At 41.0% G+C, this 17,814-nt stretch overlaps 1 protein-coding gene across 8 annotated transcripts in view; it reads left to right on the top strand.

The window, feature by feature from the left end:
• LOC101168499 (protein shisa-6 homolog) overlaps window positions 1-17,814 on the top strand; it is a 106,848-nt gene that overhangs the window by 76,090 nt on the left and 12,944 nt on the right. For 4 of the 8 annotated variants that reach the window (XM_020712007.2, XM_020712006.2, XM_020712010.2 and 1 more), the window contains exon 5: window positions 2,524-2,562. The exons of the other annotated variants lie outside the window; for them this stretch is intronic. In XM_020712007.2, the coding sequence (XP_020567666.1) occupies window positions 2,524-2,562 (39 nt within the window). The remainder of the gene's footprint in view (window positions 1-2,523; window positions 2,563-17,814) is intronic. 8 annotated transcript variants of the gene reach the window in all.

Below are 17,814 nucleotides of genomic sequence, written 5' to 3'. Positions count from 1 at the left end.
AGGTGATTTTGTCCTTTGTGCCATGGTGTCAGATGGCATCAAGTAGTAGTTGATGGGGAAAATAAAAACCAACAAAATCGATATGGAGCCACTAAACCTTACTCATCCTTGTAGTTATCTGCACTCTATGTGTCCACATGTCTGCTGTTAAAACCACATAGTCCTGGTTGATTGATAAAGCCCACCTACAGTGAAAAAAAATGTATTTGCCATACTTCTAGATTTGGCAGCTTTCAGAGTGGAGAGCCAGGAGGGGACCACAACATAAACTCAGCGGCCACTTTATTTGGTGAACCTTGCCAGTACCGAGTTTGACCCCCTTTTATCTTCAGAGCCGCCTTAATCTATTGTAGCATAGATTCAACAAGGTACTGGAAACATTCCTCAGAAAGTTTGGTCCATACTGACATGACAGCATCACACAGTTGGTGCAGATTTGCCGGCTGCACATTCATGGTGCCAGTCCGTTCCACCACATCCCAAAGGTTCTCTATTGGGTTGAGATCTGGTGACTGTGGAGGTCATTTGAGTCCAGTCATGTTCTACAAACCAGTCTGAGATGATTCCAGCTTTATGACATGGTGCCTTATTCTGCTGGAAGTAGCCATCAGAAGATGGTACACTGTGGTCAGAAAGGGATGGACATGGTCAGTAACAATAATTTGGTAGGCTGTGGCACTGTAACCACATTTAGTCGGTTCTAAGGGGCCCAAGTGTGTTAAGGGAATATCCTCTATACCATTACGTCAGCACTACCAGCCTGAATCGTTGATACAAAGCCAGATGTCTCTATGCTTTCATGTTGTTGATACCAAATTATGACCCCACCATTCAAATGCCAAAGCAAAAATGGAGACCAGACAATGTTTTTCCAATCTTCTATTGTCCAATTTTGATGATCCTGTGGTGAGCTCACTAACTTCACTAACTTACTGGCTTAGGAACTAAACTGCACGTTTGCGTGTTTTAGTCCATCACAGCAGCACATAGATGCAACACGCAAGCCCCTACTTGGACCAGATATGCCTCTTAACCCTCCGTTTCCTCAAAGTTCAGAAGTAGGAAGTAGGGTGAGTGCTGAAAATATATAACCCGTGGACAGCTTCCAGCTGTGATGGCATTCCTGGGAAGTAGCTCCTCCACTGCTCCCTGACATTGGCTCTTGCCTCAAATGCTTGACCATCATCAAAGAAAACGCAAATGTGCAGTAGCCTCAGTGACCATAACAAAATCGACCTCACACCTTTTGTTGTATGACAAATCTCACAGGGATGAGATCCCGAGATTTTCTAAATGGTGGTCAGCAAAATATCTATCACTGAACAGCACCAAGACAAAGGAAAACCAGCTGCCTTCTACCTTCCATTGGTGTAGAGAGGGTCCAGACCTTAAGCCCCCTTGGCACTATCATCACTGCAGATCTCGCCTGGTTCTGCAACACTGAAACCAGCATCAAAAAGGTGCTGCGGTGCCTCCACTTCTGAAGAGTACAAAAAAAAAACATTCTAAGGATGAAGCTGCTGGTTTCCGTCTGCCACGTTGGTACAGCATCTGCACTGAGGCAGACAGGAAAGGAATCCAGACTCTGATAAACACAGCTCAGAAGATAATCGGCTGCCTCCTTTCTCTGAAAAGCCTTCATGAGTCACGCAGAACGTTGTCAGAGAGCAGTTACACCACGGCTCCCACCTGTTTAGCCTGCTGGCCTGAGGCAAGCACTACAGGTGCAACCAAACTCGAACAAGCCGACTGGAAAACAGTTTCTTCCTCAAAGCCATTATTTCACCAAACATGCACACTAAACTTTTCATGGTTTTCAAATAAGACCCTGTTTTCTTCCACACCAGCGTGTGGTTTCAACGTAAAACTCCTGGGCAACCTTTCAATGCAATTTTCTCTCCCAGTTCTTATTTTCACAGTTTCTAATACTTTTTATTGAGTCACTTTCTTTTTTTTTAAATCATATACCTGTGTGTGCCTCTGCACTGTCAGAGCTCTGGTTTCCATTGATTGCAAATGTTTAATGACAATAAAGGTCTATAAACTGTATCAAATGTATGAAAGACTAAAAAAGAGACATGGTTGATGACTCTTGAATGCACTATTGTTTGGCTGTGAAAGGTGTACAAATGAAGTTGTCTTTCTTTAATTTTCAGTTTTAGAATTTTATTTTATTCAGAATGGCTGTTGCGTAAAGTTACAATCAAACAAAAAACATATTTTTCTGGGGTTTTTTGTTCATATTTTTCTATGTATAGTTCAACATTATACATTCAGACAGCATTTTAGCTTTGCTTTTATGAATCTCAATGCCCTGTTGAAGGACAATTTTACATTTGTCTTTGAAATCCAGAAAGTTTATGGAGCTCAGTTTCGCAGTTAAACAAAAACTTTGTACAAATCATCCAAAACTGCATTTTTTCTGTAGCTGCTGCTTTGCTCTTTTGTAGATTGTTTGAGTGTGATCTGTTCTGGCGATGTCAAAAGAAAAATAAAATGTAACCACCTGGTTCTGTTTTCTAGGAGAAAAACATTGGCCGGTCCGCTCCCAGAGTCACCATGGTAGGGATGGCTGTTCTGTGTTTAAGGTCAAAGCTGCCTCTAAAACACTGATTTTGCTTGGTTTGTAAACTCATTCATGAACCTGGGAAAGTTTCTGATCACTGTTTGGAGGCAGCTTACACCCTGTACTTGTTACCTGTAGTGCAGTGGCTTCCTGTTTCTATTGGCGACCTAACCTGTGTCTTTTCCAATTAGCTCTACTGTGTGTGCGATCAGTACATGTGTACAGTCTGGTATGTGTGTGGTGATTGCAGGGGTGTAACGGTACAAAAGACAGCCAAATGAGCTAATTAAACAAACTGGTGTGCCTGGGCACTTGTGGTCATACTGGAGGGATTTTCAGTTCTGAGCCGCGACACAGAGGCAATTGGCAGACTGGTCAAAGTCAGAGTTTAGTGTTTTCTTGGGCACATACCTGCTATTTCTGTAGATACTGTGTTCAGTTGTCCAAACATTAACAGGAATTTTGAAAAGGAACCAAAATGGCTCCATGAATGCTGCCTCTGGGGTTGGGTCACACTTCTAGAAGCAATCATGGTCAAGTATGAGTAACAACATGTGCAACAAAGAGAGACTCATCTGTTTCTGCTTGTACTGTAAAGCAATTGTGTTAAACTCACAAATTAAGGCATTAAGTTGGATTTTAGTATCAAACATGAAGATGGAGAAGAATCAACGATGAGCAATGAAAAACTGGTTCCAGCCTCTTCATAGATCACTCACACCTGAGCTGCAATCGGCTTCTGTTCACACGTGGCAGCACCGGGCTGCACCTTAAAACAGCCAAAAACAAGAGGACTCCGGGAAATCAAAGGTTGTGCAGAGAAATACACTACCTGACTCCTCTGGAGAGTGCAGAAGATTTAGTTTAGTGGGATTTATGAAACTTGTGTCTTCTGGTTTCAATAGATTTTAAAGTATTGCTGATGCAAATGAAAGCTACTGCTGAGTGGAATTTTTTTCAAGCTGTAACTAACATGTAAAGGAATCTGCTATAAAGTAAATTAAGTCCATTCTGGACCAAAATGTGGTTTGTTTGGGGGTTTTGTGCAGCATGTTGTATGCCATCGTTTTTTTAACACGATTCGTCCAAAGCTGGATCCAGTACCGTAACACCCCTCTGTGGTTCTTGGTGTAATGATGTGGGCCGGCCAAATCAGCTGCAGACAGGAGGTCTAGATTTGTCAATTTTTTTTCCAAACTTGAGCGGGACGTCCTGTATTTAGGAGGAAAGTGCAGTCCCTCCTGATGTGGGTTGCAGCCGGCCCACATCGTATGTGCCTTAAACCCAACTGGTCTCATTTCACTCCTCTGCTGTGGTTCCTGTCCTTTTGAAATGTATGTTTTGAACTGCTTCACTTTTCTGTGTTTGTCCTCTTTACTGCTCAAACCTGCGCTGTGTGTGCTCTCCGGCTCTGTCCGTCTCAGTGGAGAGGAGGGCTGGTCTATGAAGGCATGGATAAAGGCAGTTTTGATGATGTTACTTCTTTTATTTTAAGGAGACATCAGAAAAATCTGTGCTTATCCTTGCTTACGATATACGGACCCTCCTCTTCCTCCTCTGCCTCTTCCTCGCCCTCCGCCTCCTCTCAGAGGAAGTCTGCTTTTCTACAGCCTGCAAGCGGACTCGGTCGGAACGTCCATCAGCTGCTGGGAGGACGAAGACTTTCCCCTTTTATATTGAAGTTTTTGTCGTGTGATGAGAAATTGCTGCAATGTTTGGTTTCCAGGAACGCTTTCATGTGAAGCCACTTCAGCTCTGCTCTGAGAGAACAGCATGACTCAGCTCTGTAGGAACGTCATGAAGCTCTCCAACAATGGATCTCTTATTGCCATTTAACATACAGGGTCACAAAAGTCCCCTGCCCATTCACTGTCGATCACATGTAACAATAAACCAGATATGAGGTCCATCTCAAACTGTGTCCCCTCCTCATCCCTGCTGAGACCATCATGGCACATTTGTCACGTAGGAGCAGCGGTAACATGTCAAGTGACTGCTTGGCCTTTGGTGTCTCCAGGGATGATTGCGAGTTATACGATAAGGAGTGATGCTCACTGACAGTGTGGGGAGAAGATGACCTGGATGGGGCTTTTATTGCACACGGATGAACCTGGGGTGTGTGCAATCTGCAGCTCTCATTACAAGAGTTACCTCTGAAATTGTAATTGCACTACATTTCTTTAAACAGCTATTATTTCTACCATTTCAAAAGATGGGTTAATTAGTTTTAACTCATTAGCAAATCAGCAGGAAGAGCCATTTAAAAATGTGCTGAATTTGTGGTATGCAGCTTCTAACAGCAGGAATGAAAATAACTTAATTTAGATAAAAGAATAAATATTGGAATGAATGAACCATGTTAGCATGGAGATACACAGAAATCATTTTAGTTTGTCTTTTCTTTGATCCATAGAATAGGATATATTTTATTAAATCACTTTCAGCCATCTATACAATGCTAATTTCACATCTAATTAAATTTAATACTTATTTGTGTTTTCACTTACTTTAATATGTCTGGTACAATTCAACTGTTTTTTCCTTTTACGCTCCTTTTTTATCCAATGCTAAAGGTGTTTGACACAGCAGTGTGTCGCTGCAAAAGCAAGTTAAAAAAAGGCCGTAAAGAGACTGAATATGGGACTCAGTGAGAGGTCGGCTCATTAAGCCAAAGTTTCTTCTTAAGTGCACTTCCTTCCACGTTTCTTTATGCAAATTCAATTTCATATCTGGTTCCCTATTTGCATTTGCACGTAACGGAAAAGTGGTAAAATAAAATGATTGAAGTCTGACTAATGCCTGAAAGCAAAAGTTAACATCACATGGAGGGAAGTGTGCTTGTTTTTCCTGACATAGTTGTTATTTTGGAGTTATTTACATTTGAATATGGAAAAAGCCTGTAGTTTTCCAATACATCTGCTTTATCCCAGCCTTGGATTCATCAAACCTGTTTGGTTTTTTTGACGTTTAGGTGCTGAAAGCAAAATTAGAAGAATATTTAAGGTAGTCAATGAGTTAGTTTTTATTTCTGGGTTAGGAGCTTAAATTATGTTGCTACCAAGCCAGAGTGATTGATCTGGAATTTTAATTAAACTCAAAATCATTGAAGTGGGTGGAGCTCATTCTGTAAAAGACCCAGATTTGGCCATTTAGTAAAAAGTTAGCAGAGAAAGTAGAGCATAAAGACAAAAGTGCTGTAACAACAGTTCTACAAGTCTCATGAAACCATTTTACGGGTTTATCAAACAAATAAAGCTTTATTACTTTGGGTCTGCATGTAATGACAGTTAAAAAAGTGTGTGTCATCATAACACGTTTTAACACAAATTTAGAGCTGGACCTCAAAAAAATCCACAAGTGGTTGTGTTTATTTTTATTTCTTTTCTTTCAGATAGGTGGATTTTGCCACAAAACCATTAATAAATATATAATAGTTAAATAAATGAATAACTTTTATTTATTAGCAGCTGTGAGCCCAGGAGCAGAATCTATCTACTGAATTAGCTGTCTGTGGGAGGGGCTGAGTCACCTCTGCAGCATCACCCAATTTTGACAGCAGAAAAAAAGGAATCTATTTATGTTTTTTAGGTTTGACCTCAAGCTAAAACTCCCCATGACTCCATCGTAAGGCACAATTCTCAGTGTAAACTATAGCACAAAAAAAAAACATTTCACACTGAAATGTTTGCTACAATTTTTCAGAATTTGCAAGAACTAGACAAGTGAAGAGCTGTTGGATTCTTTGTTGAGAAGCTGCAAGCTCGCACTAAACCCTCAGCAGATGCAATGCAGCCCACATGCTCATTCTTTCAACCCGCACAGAAAGGATCCTAGAACATCCGATCCAAGAATCTCAGAGATTTAACACCAACAAAGATAACAGAACGCTTCCGTTTCAGTAGAAGATAGTCTCGTTCTGATTTTCAAACTCCCTACGTTAAGCAAACTGAAGAGCTCAGAGCTAAAACAGACGGAAGGAGATTAAGAACCAGCGTTTTATATCAGCTAATGATGCTTTTATGTCTTCTTGTTATATTCTGCTTTGGACCACAATGATATTTACACGTGGCTATAAAGTTAAATTAGTGTCTTCAGCTCCTTTCAGGCTCTGACGCAGTTAAGAACAAGCAGTGGAAGCCAAAATGAACAGAGCTGGAAGTTCTATTAATGTTACTTAAAGATAAGCATTATCACCACGGCTGCAAATGGGTCAGACTTAAGCTTCCTGCTCTGCCAGGGAAATCAATGAGGAGGTGGGAGCTACAGCGGACCCAAAGCTTTGTCCCCCACTAACAGAGTGAAGTGGGACTATTATGGCAGTTAACATTTAGCGATTAAACGTGAACACTCTTTGTCAGTTGTTAAATGTCAAGCCCGGGTGGCTTCCCTTTCCTCTGCACCCATAGAGAGGACTGGAAGGGTGTTTGCGGCATCAGGCTGACAGCCGAACCAGTGGGACAAAAACATCTATATTCATACCTGTCTCATGCATTTCCACACATGCAAAGTGTGGATGAGCGTGCGCTCTGCACCCTCCCATTCCCCTGCAGCTCTTGTGGGTGTGTCATAACCGCCGGGGCTCAGGGGCTCAGGCTGAACAGACGGACGGTTGCTTTTAGTGAGGGATGTCATGAGGGGAGGGAGGGGAGGAGAGAGCTGGGCATGGCTTTTTAATAGATCTGGTGTGGGTGCTGTGAAGCTGTGTGTGTGTGTGTGTGTGTGTGTGGGGGGGGGGGGGTTGTGATCACCAGCCCATGCTGCTGGTTTCCTCTCCTCTTCCTCTTGCAACGCCCCACTGAATTCCTGTGTTTCACACTCTCTCTTCCTTATCTGCTTTCTGTCTCACTTTATCCCATGTCCAGTGGATTTCTGTCTGCCCCATTTTGCCCCCCCCACACACATACACACACACACACACACACAACCCCATGGACTCATCCACTCCTCCTTCCTGTCACTGATAGATATCCAGCCTTCAGGCTTTTCCATTTCCAGCTGTGTTTTCATGTCCATCTGTGTCCCCATGACTTCTTCTCACTTCTAAACTCTAGATTTGCATCTTCAAAGTATAAAGGAGGTAGGTCTGTTTTTAAGGGTAAAACTTGAACCAGACCCTTTATGTTGGACTAAACTAGCCTTTCCAACTATACTAAATACTGTTCATCTGGTGTGTTGACACTACTACTGCACTTCTTCCTTATGCCTTAGTCACAACTGCCCCTGAGGCTGAAATAGAGCCGGAGAATGGTCTGTGGCACAAATATCAAAGTCTCAGACCGCTCGTGAGCCTGTAGAGCAAACATTTTAACACACATTTTTTCCAATCGCATGCTGTGGGCAGGTCATGGTGAACGCTTTTACAACCTGTAAGGGTAATTAAGGGTTAAGTAGTTGAGTACAGACATGTCATACAGACATGTCATTTTCAATTTTTTCAACTCCCTCAAACCTTCCCAGTCAGCCTGTTAATGCTGTTTAAGTTATAAGTGTGTGCTCCTTGCATGCCTATTGCCTCCTCCATGCTTACAGCCTGACTGTTACAGTAGAAATGAGGAAATTAGACAATCAAATAGGATCTCATGGATATCCTACAGGTCTGTTATTGTTACCTGCACACCCAATGCATGCAGCATTTGCACGCAGTTAGTAAGGAGCTGTTGTGCACACCATAGGACTGGAGAGTGCAATAGGGCACTTTCATTTTTATTTTATTTTTTTGCATAGTTATATTTTATTTATGTTATGTGTGAATTTTCAGTTTTGTGTATATATCCTACTCCTATCTATATTTTCTTTTATTTCACTTAACCTTGCCCTTCGGAGCAGAAAGCAAAGTAAGAAATTCGTTGTACAGGGAAACCCGTTTCTTACTGTGCAAATGACAATAAACCCTTTGAATCTTTGATGACACCAGCACTTGTACATCATAAGTGTGTGTAAATGACATTATCCCTACAAATATACTTTATGAGACATTTACCATACACACATGTATGTTCTCATGATGTCTGTTGAGGTAGCCGCAGACGCCTCAAGGGAATTGCAAGGCACAGCTGCAGCCCCCTTAAGATGCGCCCATTCCCATCTACTCTCCTCCCCAACCCGAAAACCTGCAGCACCCATACAGATCAACCCGCATACCAGTGCATGTGACTGAGACATAACATCCCTTCTGCAGTTACACTGATCTCATGCAGAGCTAGAGATCTGTGCCAGGGTTGACATTTATAGTTGTGCGTGAATGTTTGCATCATTCTGTGCCTAAAACATCACACCCTGATTAGCAGCACTACTCCTTATATGCAGCGTTGCACACGCTTTTTTTTTTTTTTATAAATCTTCAGCTTACGCACAACAACCTAGATGTAGTCATGGTAAATAGGCTGAATAAATATTGAACACTCAAGTGGGAAAAATCACAGTTGCTTCTGTCAGCGTTGATGCAACACTGATCTGTGGTTTCAGTGGGATGTTCCTCAGATTTTTGTTTCTCAGTTGATTTTTTTTTTGGCTCCAAGATGGTAACATCCACAACATATATAAAGACAAACTAAAATCTAGAAGAGTTTTTTTATATAATTTAATTTTCATAGAATAAAAACAACTAATTGTCTTATGAATCATTCAGAACATATGGTTCAAGCCAAATACATGCTTAACCCTTGTGCTATCCAAGGCAGGTTAACTTTGGGAGTTGGGTCATCTAGACCCACTAGACAGTGCTCTGAACCTTTTTTCTTCAATGATTTGTGATCTTCACTGGTGTCCATGGATTACATGAAATCTTTCCACCTTTATCCACCTTTGTCATAGTAGGGAGAACATGTCAAAATAAGGGTGGGGTCATTTTGACCCCACAAGATAGCGCAAGGGATACAGTGGCCTGATAATTTCTGACGTCACCTAAAGGGTTCTAACAATGGAAATGAGCCATGACATAATCCAAATCAAATGACTCTACCTTGCTGGAAAATGTTGAATTGCCCAGCTGGTCTCAACATTGTGCTGATCCAAACCTTTAATAAAAGTATCATACTTGAAAACATGCTATTTATCTGGGAATCATTTCAATAGAAAGATTGGACTGAAAACCAATGTTTAGTGAGCTGCTGAAATCCACAATCCTACAAGATGCATAGAATACCAACATATACTCATATGATTATGCTGAATAGCCAAGGTTTTGAAAGTTACAAAAACCTTAACCAGCTCATCTTAAGCCCAGTTTGTATTTCTTCCTGCTTCCAAGTGGTAAAAGTAATTGAACCTTTTTTGAGAAAAGACAAAGCAAACATTGTCAGGGGACAGAAGACCATCACTGTTGCAACACTAAACAAAAGAAAAATATTAACTTTTACTGTTAAAAGGGTGAAAAAACTAGCTTGATTCCCCTATCATGCGTCAGTGTAGAGCGTCAGCGTCAAAACATTCTGCAAAAAGAAAAGGTTAAAAATGTTGCACTGTGGTGAGTTCATGCTGTGAAAAAAATGGATGATCAAACTGCAAAGAAAACCATCTGATCCACTCCCCGCTGATGAAGTGTGTGCTACATCGCCATGCATAGGTGTTTACAAGTAACTGCTGTGATCCGCTGATTGCTCCTCCCATGATCATTAGCAGAGGCAGCAGGTATCCAATCATTTGGATACCTTACTTTTTTCATAATTTATACAACATCCATCAGTTTCACAGGAATTTACCACAATTGTGTGTCTCCATTTCATTCAACTTTATGCTTTCAGCCAATATGATGGCTAGTCAGTGATGCCATGTACATACCCTCTGTATCTCACTATAGTCTGCTCAATCAGCATCTTGACAATGGGCGATTAACTGAGAGCTTTGTTGGGTCAACTTAATTTACAATTTAATTTACACTTGATTGTCTTGAAAAAATTCAAGGAACCTGGAAAACTCTGCCTGCACTGTTCAGTACCCAGGTATTTCTCTCTGAGTCACACTGGTTGAAGTTTTGGCTAAAGATACCCTGGTACCATTTTTGGGCAGTGAATGGAATCATTCTAAATGAACCAAGACTACAAATCATATCAGAAGCCACAAATTATTACATGAATAGAATTGTTGTTAAAATGAGTCATTAGTCTTAATTCAACATCTTTTTATTTGCACATTCTGGAAATATATCTGATTCTAACCACTTTGCAGTCTGTATTTCTGCATGAAAGGCCAAATTTCTCATAACTCTTACTGCTCACCCACTTCAGCTCTGCACGACCTTGAGTGGCTGAACATCGTATTTATTGACTCTTTCTTCCATGTCCTTCCTGCTTGTGTGTCTTGCTCCTGCCATTTGTTTTGGTGAGAAACGTCTGACCCGAGAAGATTCACAGTTCTTCAGACACACTGATGACCTTCCTTGTGTCTTTTTCTGCTTTGCGTCTCTTTTCTCCACTTGTTGCACAATTTGCAACCATTGGTGTTTATGTCTACTGTTGTGCCTGTAGACCATCTTTTATAAGCGTCTCTGCCGTTGGCATGAAGTTGGTGGTATTTTCCACTCGACTCAGCTTGCCTCCTTACCCCCCCCCCCCCCCTCCCCCAGTGCTTTATCTGGATGTGATGCTTGGAAGTGTGGTATGAAACAAAATGACGCACCAAATGTCAGATTTCTGACTCACTTGCAAGCCATCTGGATTCTTTCATGCAAACTCGCCAAAGGAGCTATTCTCCTGTGAACACTCACTGTAAGCAGAAAGAAAATGTGGCGTGAGCAACCCTCATGTGGAGTCGGGGGCGACCAGAGGAATGTTTCTGAGACTGCTCCCCCAAAGCCTGATGAGCACACATGTGTGTGAGGCTGATTTAGCCATTAAGTCACCATCTGACAAACACACAGCTGCGTTGGCCACAAACTGGCTGCAAACAGACATTCAGCGATCTAAATAGGACCCCTGTTTACGCCCTGCAGTCTGTGCGGCACGTCACTCACTCATGATGATGAGACGGCGCCACTGGCTTTGAAACTGCCTCAGTTTGCCAAAAAAGGGGGATCAAGTCAATGACTTATGTATATGAGTGTATAAAGCAGGTTCCCTTAATGATTGGCAAGAGAGCTCAGAGGAAAGACCCAGTTTCATCTCAAACAAAGCAGCATGAACACAAAGCTGATTAAATATGGCAGCGCTTCGAATAAATGTCATTGTAATCAGTCAGAGCACTTCCACTGGCCGCGATATAAAGCCTCCCAGATGTTTCCCAGGGGCGTCGCTCTGCCAGTTTATTGTTTTATTTTTTTACATTCCGTAGAGCCTTTCACCTCACACAGATTGTTATAAAAAATGCAAAAAATATAGGATTGTTTTTTGGCTGGGAAGAGTTAAAAACTCTAAACAGTCTAAATTCCTATAGCTTGTCCAAACAATTAAACGCATTTTTTTATTAAATTAAAATTATGGCGATGTAGTGCCTTTCAATCCGCTCACAGTGAGAACATGGTTTGAATCCTGGCTAGTCTTTTCTTGGTGCAGTTTGCATGTTTTTGCTGGTCCACGACATAAAATCCTGCTTCATAGGATAATAGGGGAACTCTAAATTGTCTCTAGGTGTGGGTGTGTGAGTGTGGTGACCTGCTCAGGGTAAGCCCCACCTTAGTCCAATGGTAGCTTGGATAGGCTCCAACAACTGGATGTAAAATTATGTCCAAACAAGCATAATTTCTAAAGACTGTAGAACAATAAAAAAGGGAAACTTCCCTGGAGTCATAATGAAGGTTATTCTGGCCACGTTTCTTCTGTTTTTTGTCCACATGAACAACATCAGATGAGTTTATTTGTTCATGCAAGAGACACTAAGTAAACCACATAAGACCCATTCCATCTTCTCTGCTGGAACTGAGGCTAAACCTGCTGAAAGCTGAGAGACTCCATGCGACCTAAGGAGTCCTGAGAGGCTACAGTTTGTTGAACGTGTTTAATTGGTCCAGACATAAGGCGGCGACTCTTAATGAGCCTCTTCCTGGTGAGTTGTTCACCTCCACGCATCTCTGGGGCCGCCAGACTGAAGACAAAACCAATTGGGGGAAAATATGTGAGCAAGCAGTGCATTGTGGGGGCTTTAAGAGTCAGGACGTACATCTATTAACAGCATTCAGTGTTTTCCCTTTAGTATAATTTGTGTAATTGAAGTAAAGTTTAAGATTGAGAGGAAACTAAGCCAGAATCCATGCTGAACATTACAGAATACAGAATTAACTGTTTATTAAAAGCAAAATACCATAAAAACTGTTGAGAAAAATCACATTTTAAATGTTATGTGAAGCAACCATAGAGAAGATGAAAAAATTTATATAGTTTGTTAAACTCCACCCCCATTTCAATGACATTGATAAATTATTTCAAGGACACTGCTAAAAAAAAAACACAAAATTAAATATTCCACAATATTTGAACTAAAATGATGAAAAAAAAGACTAGGAAGACATTTACATTTGTGAATATATGAATATATATGTGTGTATTTATTTATTGAAGTGTCAATGTTTCCATGAAACAATGTCTCAAAGGAAAAAGAAATAACAAGATTCTTTAGTTGAACAACGTCACATTTGTTGCATCAGAGATTATTTAACAAGATCTAATTGAAAATGCAGAGCTATTGTGTGAAAGAGCGTGCACTCGCACAGAAATCTAACAGGAGAAGTGACAGGCAGGAGCTGCTAATCACTAATCATGCACTTGATTAGCAAGTCATGCCGAAGTGTGACAAAAAGGCAGAGGTTCTGTTGATTTGTTCACAAAATGCCAAAAAAAACAACAAATGTCAGCGGTGATCTGATAGAAGTAATTGCTACAGCACGTCAATCTGGATTGACTTATTCGGCTGAAGTTCAGTCGCTTCTCCTCAAACGGCTTTATGTGGTGTGGAGTGGACATCTCCAGCAAATCCACCTCCCAGTCAGACGGTAAACCCAAACCCCAGGGACATCTTTGAACATTTTAATAAGGAAAGGTCTTTGGAGAATCAACACAGGCAACAAAACACTGCAACGGTCTGTGACATGCAGTCAGAGCTCTGATATTTCTCCAGATATGCTGAGTGAGACCCCAGACTCTAAGGCACGATATTAGAAAAGAAATGAGAAGACTTTGATGCTGAACAGAGCAGACGAGGAGTTTGGGAAAGTTTAGAAGCAGGTTGCGGTGAGTCAGATAAGGATTTGAGAGTCTGGAGGACAGGAAGACAGATGGTTGTAAAATTCAAAGGGGGGTATGAAGATTGTTGAGTTACAACAAAGGTGAACCGACCACCTGTTTTCACATTTTGATTATTCCTTATGCGAAATCTTGACTTAGAACTTAAAAAATAAGAAGAAACTGCAAAGGTATCATTTGTTTGGATGAGTAAGAGAATTATAACAGCATCATCCTTACTATAAGAAGCACTTTAAAGAAAAAAACATTAATGTACCTTTTATATGGCAATTCTGGTTTTGCTTAGCCTACTGATGTTAAAGGGATTTTGAAAGGTATACGCTCCGTCAAAATGTTTTGCTTAGGTGTTGTGAATACATTAATGGTGTTGGACTGTTTGTGTACTGATTGGTAGGGATAGATGATAGGGTAGGATAGGGATTGAAAGGGTAGATGCAAAGGAGAGCGTGCCCTCTCACTTCACTCAGCCGCTGGTCGGAGTTTTCGTCTGCTGTTTATAGCTGAAATTATTAGATCACTTATTAGTTACAACTTCTTGTCCTCTATCTATCACTTTCTTTGTTCTGATTTGGAGTAAACCGAGTAACAAGTTCACTATGCTCAGGTTTCTGGTTGCCAAAGCCATCGAATAAAAAAAAAAGAAAAAAGAAATAAAGCCTCAACAGGGCAAACGCCGATGTCACATTTGTGCCGGTCCCAAGCACCAATAAATGCAGAGGGTAGTGACCATAAAGAAAAGTCAAGTGGATCACAGGAAACAACAGGTATAGCATAATTAGCTCCGTTTTTGATGTATTTTAGGGGCTTGGAAGGATTTTACACACCAACCTCTCAGTGTACCCAAACTTATTCTAGTTTCAGTGGCTAACTAGATCCGGCCCTGTGGTAATTATGCTAATGTGTAGCTGTGTCAGACTGTTGGGAGTTACGGCAGTCACAGGAACATTAGATTCAGCGGGATCGGCCTGTTCTTTTTTTAATGTGTTGCATACAAGTTTCTGTGTTACAGTTATTGTGAATACGCTAACACAAGCTAACATGCAGCAGTGTTTGACTGTGTTTTTTTTTTCTTTTGGTGTGTATTACTACCAAGGTTGGGAGTTAGTTTAGTCATTAACATTTGTTTTTTACAGTATCAGTCTGTTTTTTTTACATTTTGTAAACAAGATTGGGAGTTAAGTATTTTGAATATAACGTGGCTAACACTCCTAATGTGGCTAACGTGTTACAAACAAGTTTTAGAGTTACTGTGAACGCAGTTGATAAAGTCTGAGCGACAGACAGTTTTCTCTGACTCTTTTGTCTGGATTAATGCGCCTCATAAATGTTAAAGTCCAAAAATAGACCATTCATTGATGGCTTATGTGCCTTATAGTGCAAAAAATATGGTACTTTTTTAAAAAGAAATAAGAATAGAGTGTAAAACATAAACTAAAAAATGTATGTAACTAAAGAAATGTGTGTAACTCAAAAATGAAGTATCAAAACCAAGTTAAAAAAGAAAATCTGGAGCAGAACTAAAGAAATATGGAAGGACAAGAAAGGGGTGGCGCTTTAGAGTCAAAAAGGACTATACAAATATTGTCATATTGAAACCATAGTTCCATATACGCAGTGAGTGTTTTGAATATCCATGCTGTAAAGTCATTTGTCCCCTCAGGGATTTGGCATTGTAGCAAAGCGTTGGTGAAACAAAGAAAGACATTGCTTGCCCTCCAGCTGTGCTGCAGTGGGTTTTGCGTTGGTTTCTGAGCTAGTCAGAGGCTTGATCCTTCACAATGTCTTCAGTTACAGTCTGGAAACGCTGTCATGAAAAGCATCTTGCAGGACAGGAAGATTTTGATTTACTGCAAACACAAAAAAGTCTTTTTTTAATGTTTTTCTCCTTTCATTTTCAACATTCCTCTTTTTCCCAAACACAGCATAAATTAACTCAGATGATTTTTTCATGAAGGTCATGCTGGCTGCTGCTGCTGCTGCTGTGGCTGCACAGCAGAGCAAGCAGCACCGTTCCAGAATGCTAAATTTTTCTGAAGGTCTTCCGCCGTCCAACTATAGTTTTTTCTGGTAATCTAACAATCCCACAAGTGCCTTCTCGGAGGACTTACTCGATCCCTCAGACATAATCTTGACCTTCAGAATTTCTGTTCATCATCACTCCTTTTAGCTTCATGAGTTGATCAAATGGTTCAACATTCTCCTTTGATCAGGCATCAGCTGTTTTAACTTAAAGCCAGGTTTTAGGTGCTTGAATCCTCACACAGATCTCAACTTTTCTTCACCTGGCTTGTTTTGAAGTTGACTTTGAAGGAACAATGGAGCTATCAAGCCAATTTAAGCCTGAAACATTGATTATAGGTGTGAAAGCACAAACCTCCCAGGTTTTCTAAACTTTCTCTGGAATAAATTGAGAGGTAACTGCACCTGATCTCTGTGGATAAACCATTCTTGTCATTTTGTCTGCGGAAGGCACTATTACGCATAGATATGAATAACAGGAGCGCATACAGGTGACGTCTGCCTCCATAGCTGCAGCGAATACGGTCCTGGCTCTCCTCCCTGACTTCTGTGACAGATGTAAATGGATGTTCCAGCAGTTGGATCTAATGCATTTTTAAACAGGCGCGGCTGCAGACAGCACTGAACGTGTCGCGACGGCAAAACTGCTGCGGCGCCTCATCTGTTGCCGCCTCCTTTCCATCGACTTCATGAAATCCTCACACACACGCTCCTGCATGAGGAGAATGGCTGTCATCCGTCAGCTTCTTAGCACAATGTGCTGGGTAAAGGTCCCGTCCTCCATCTGAAGCACCTCCACGGTGCTGGGCTGAACTGCTGCGGCCTTTCAAATGGATGACGTTTTGGCTAAAAGCGTTTATTCTGTACCACCCATGTGAGTGGGCAGGAAAAAATAGTGTGTCCTCATTACTCAGGGCTTATGAACAGCTTGAAATGAGTTTGTCTGCACATCCGGACAAATTTAGGAATGCAGAAAGATCACAGGAAACGGTTTGCTTTAGAAGAAACAAACCATTATGGACTGTGCAACACATGTTCAATGCTGGTCAAGATTGTCCACCAACGTCCTTCACAGCCGCTTTGAGATGTTTTTGCTGACATGGCTTTTATTGTGGGCGTGACTTGTATCTGTGGAAAAAAGGTGACTTCCTTTGTTCTGTAGATCACTTCAGAGCAGAACAGAGTGGTGGTTTCCTTTACGCCAGATAGAAACGAGTCTGCATCTGCAGGGAATCTCTCTCGTGTCGCGTGGGGATTCCGTCTCACCACTGTCATTTAGTTTACATCAGTTGTGTCTAAAGTCCTGTTTCCTGTTTCTCTGGCTCTTGCCATGAAATTGAAACATCGACGGATTGGGAAAAGAAGCTCTGGGTAACGCCTGCATTGCGTTGTGGAGGACCTCAGACATGGCAGAGGCGATGTAATGAATGTTCTATTTTTTGTGTCAACACAACAGAGATGGATCGCAAACAGACCAGTCTGAATCAGGCTTCACTCCGTTAAGGTTAGCAAAGCAGCAGAATCTATCTGAAATGGATCTCTGCTATTTCACACATTTGGTTCCAGGGAGATATTTTTAATGAAAACTTGAACCACAACAAACTCAGAAAATTATTTCATGATTTGGTAACCTGGAAAAACATCATGCTGTCAGAAAACATTTTAGAAAATAATGTATTTACATTTAGAACCAAAGAGAATGAATTATGACAGCTAAAGCTCAATCGTTCTTAAAAGTAGCAATACCCAGTCAATGAATAAAAATAAATTAATATTCAACCATGACTTTCTATTCAAGATTTTTATCCTCTTTACCTTTAAGATCGCAGCCTTTTCAATCCATCATATCCACAGGTCTGGTCTTTTATTGCATGCACTTCTCTACACAGTATAAGGTACTTGTAATTATGACTTAAGTCCATCCCTTAAAGGGAGGTCCAGTGGTGCTGTAAATTGGTCACAAGGTGATGAAAGTTTCTCTTTATATCTTTGATCATGATTATTTCACAAGATGGATAAAAAATATATAGCTTAACATGTTAGGATGTTTGTATTTCA

The sequence above is a fragment of the Oryzias latipes genome, chromosome 19 (assembly GCF_002234675.1).
Source record: "Oryzias latipes chromosome 19, ASM223467v1".
NCBI classification, from domain to species: Eukaryota; Metazoa; Chordata; class Actinopteri; order Beloniformes; family Adrianichthyidae; genus Oryzias; species Oryzias latipes.
This window is presented reverse-complemented; position numbering and strand designations above follow the sequence as displayed.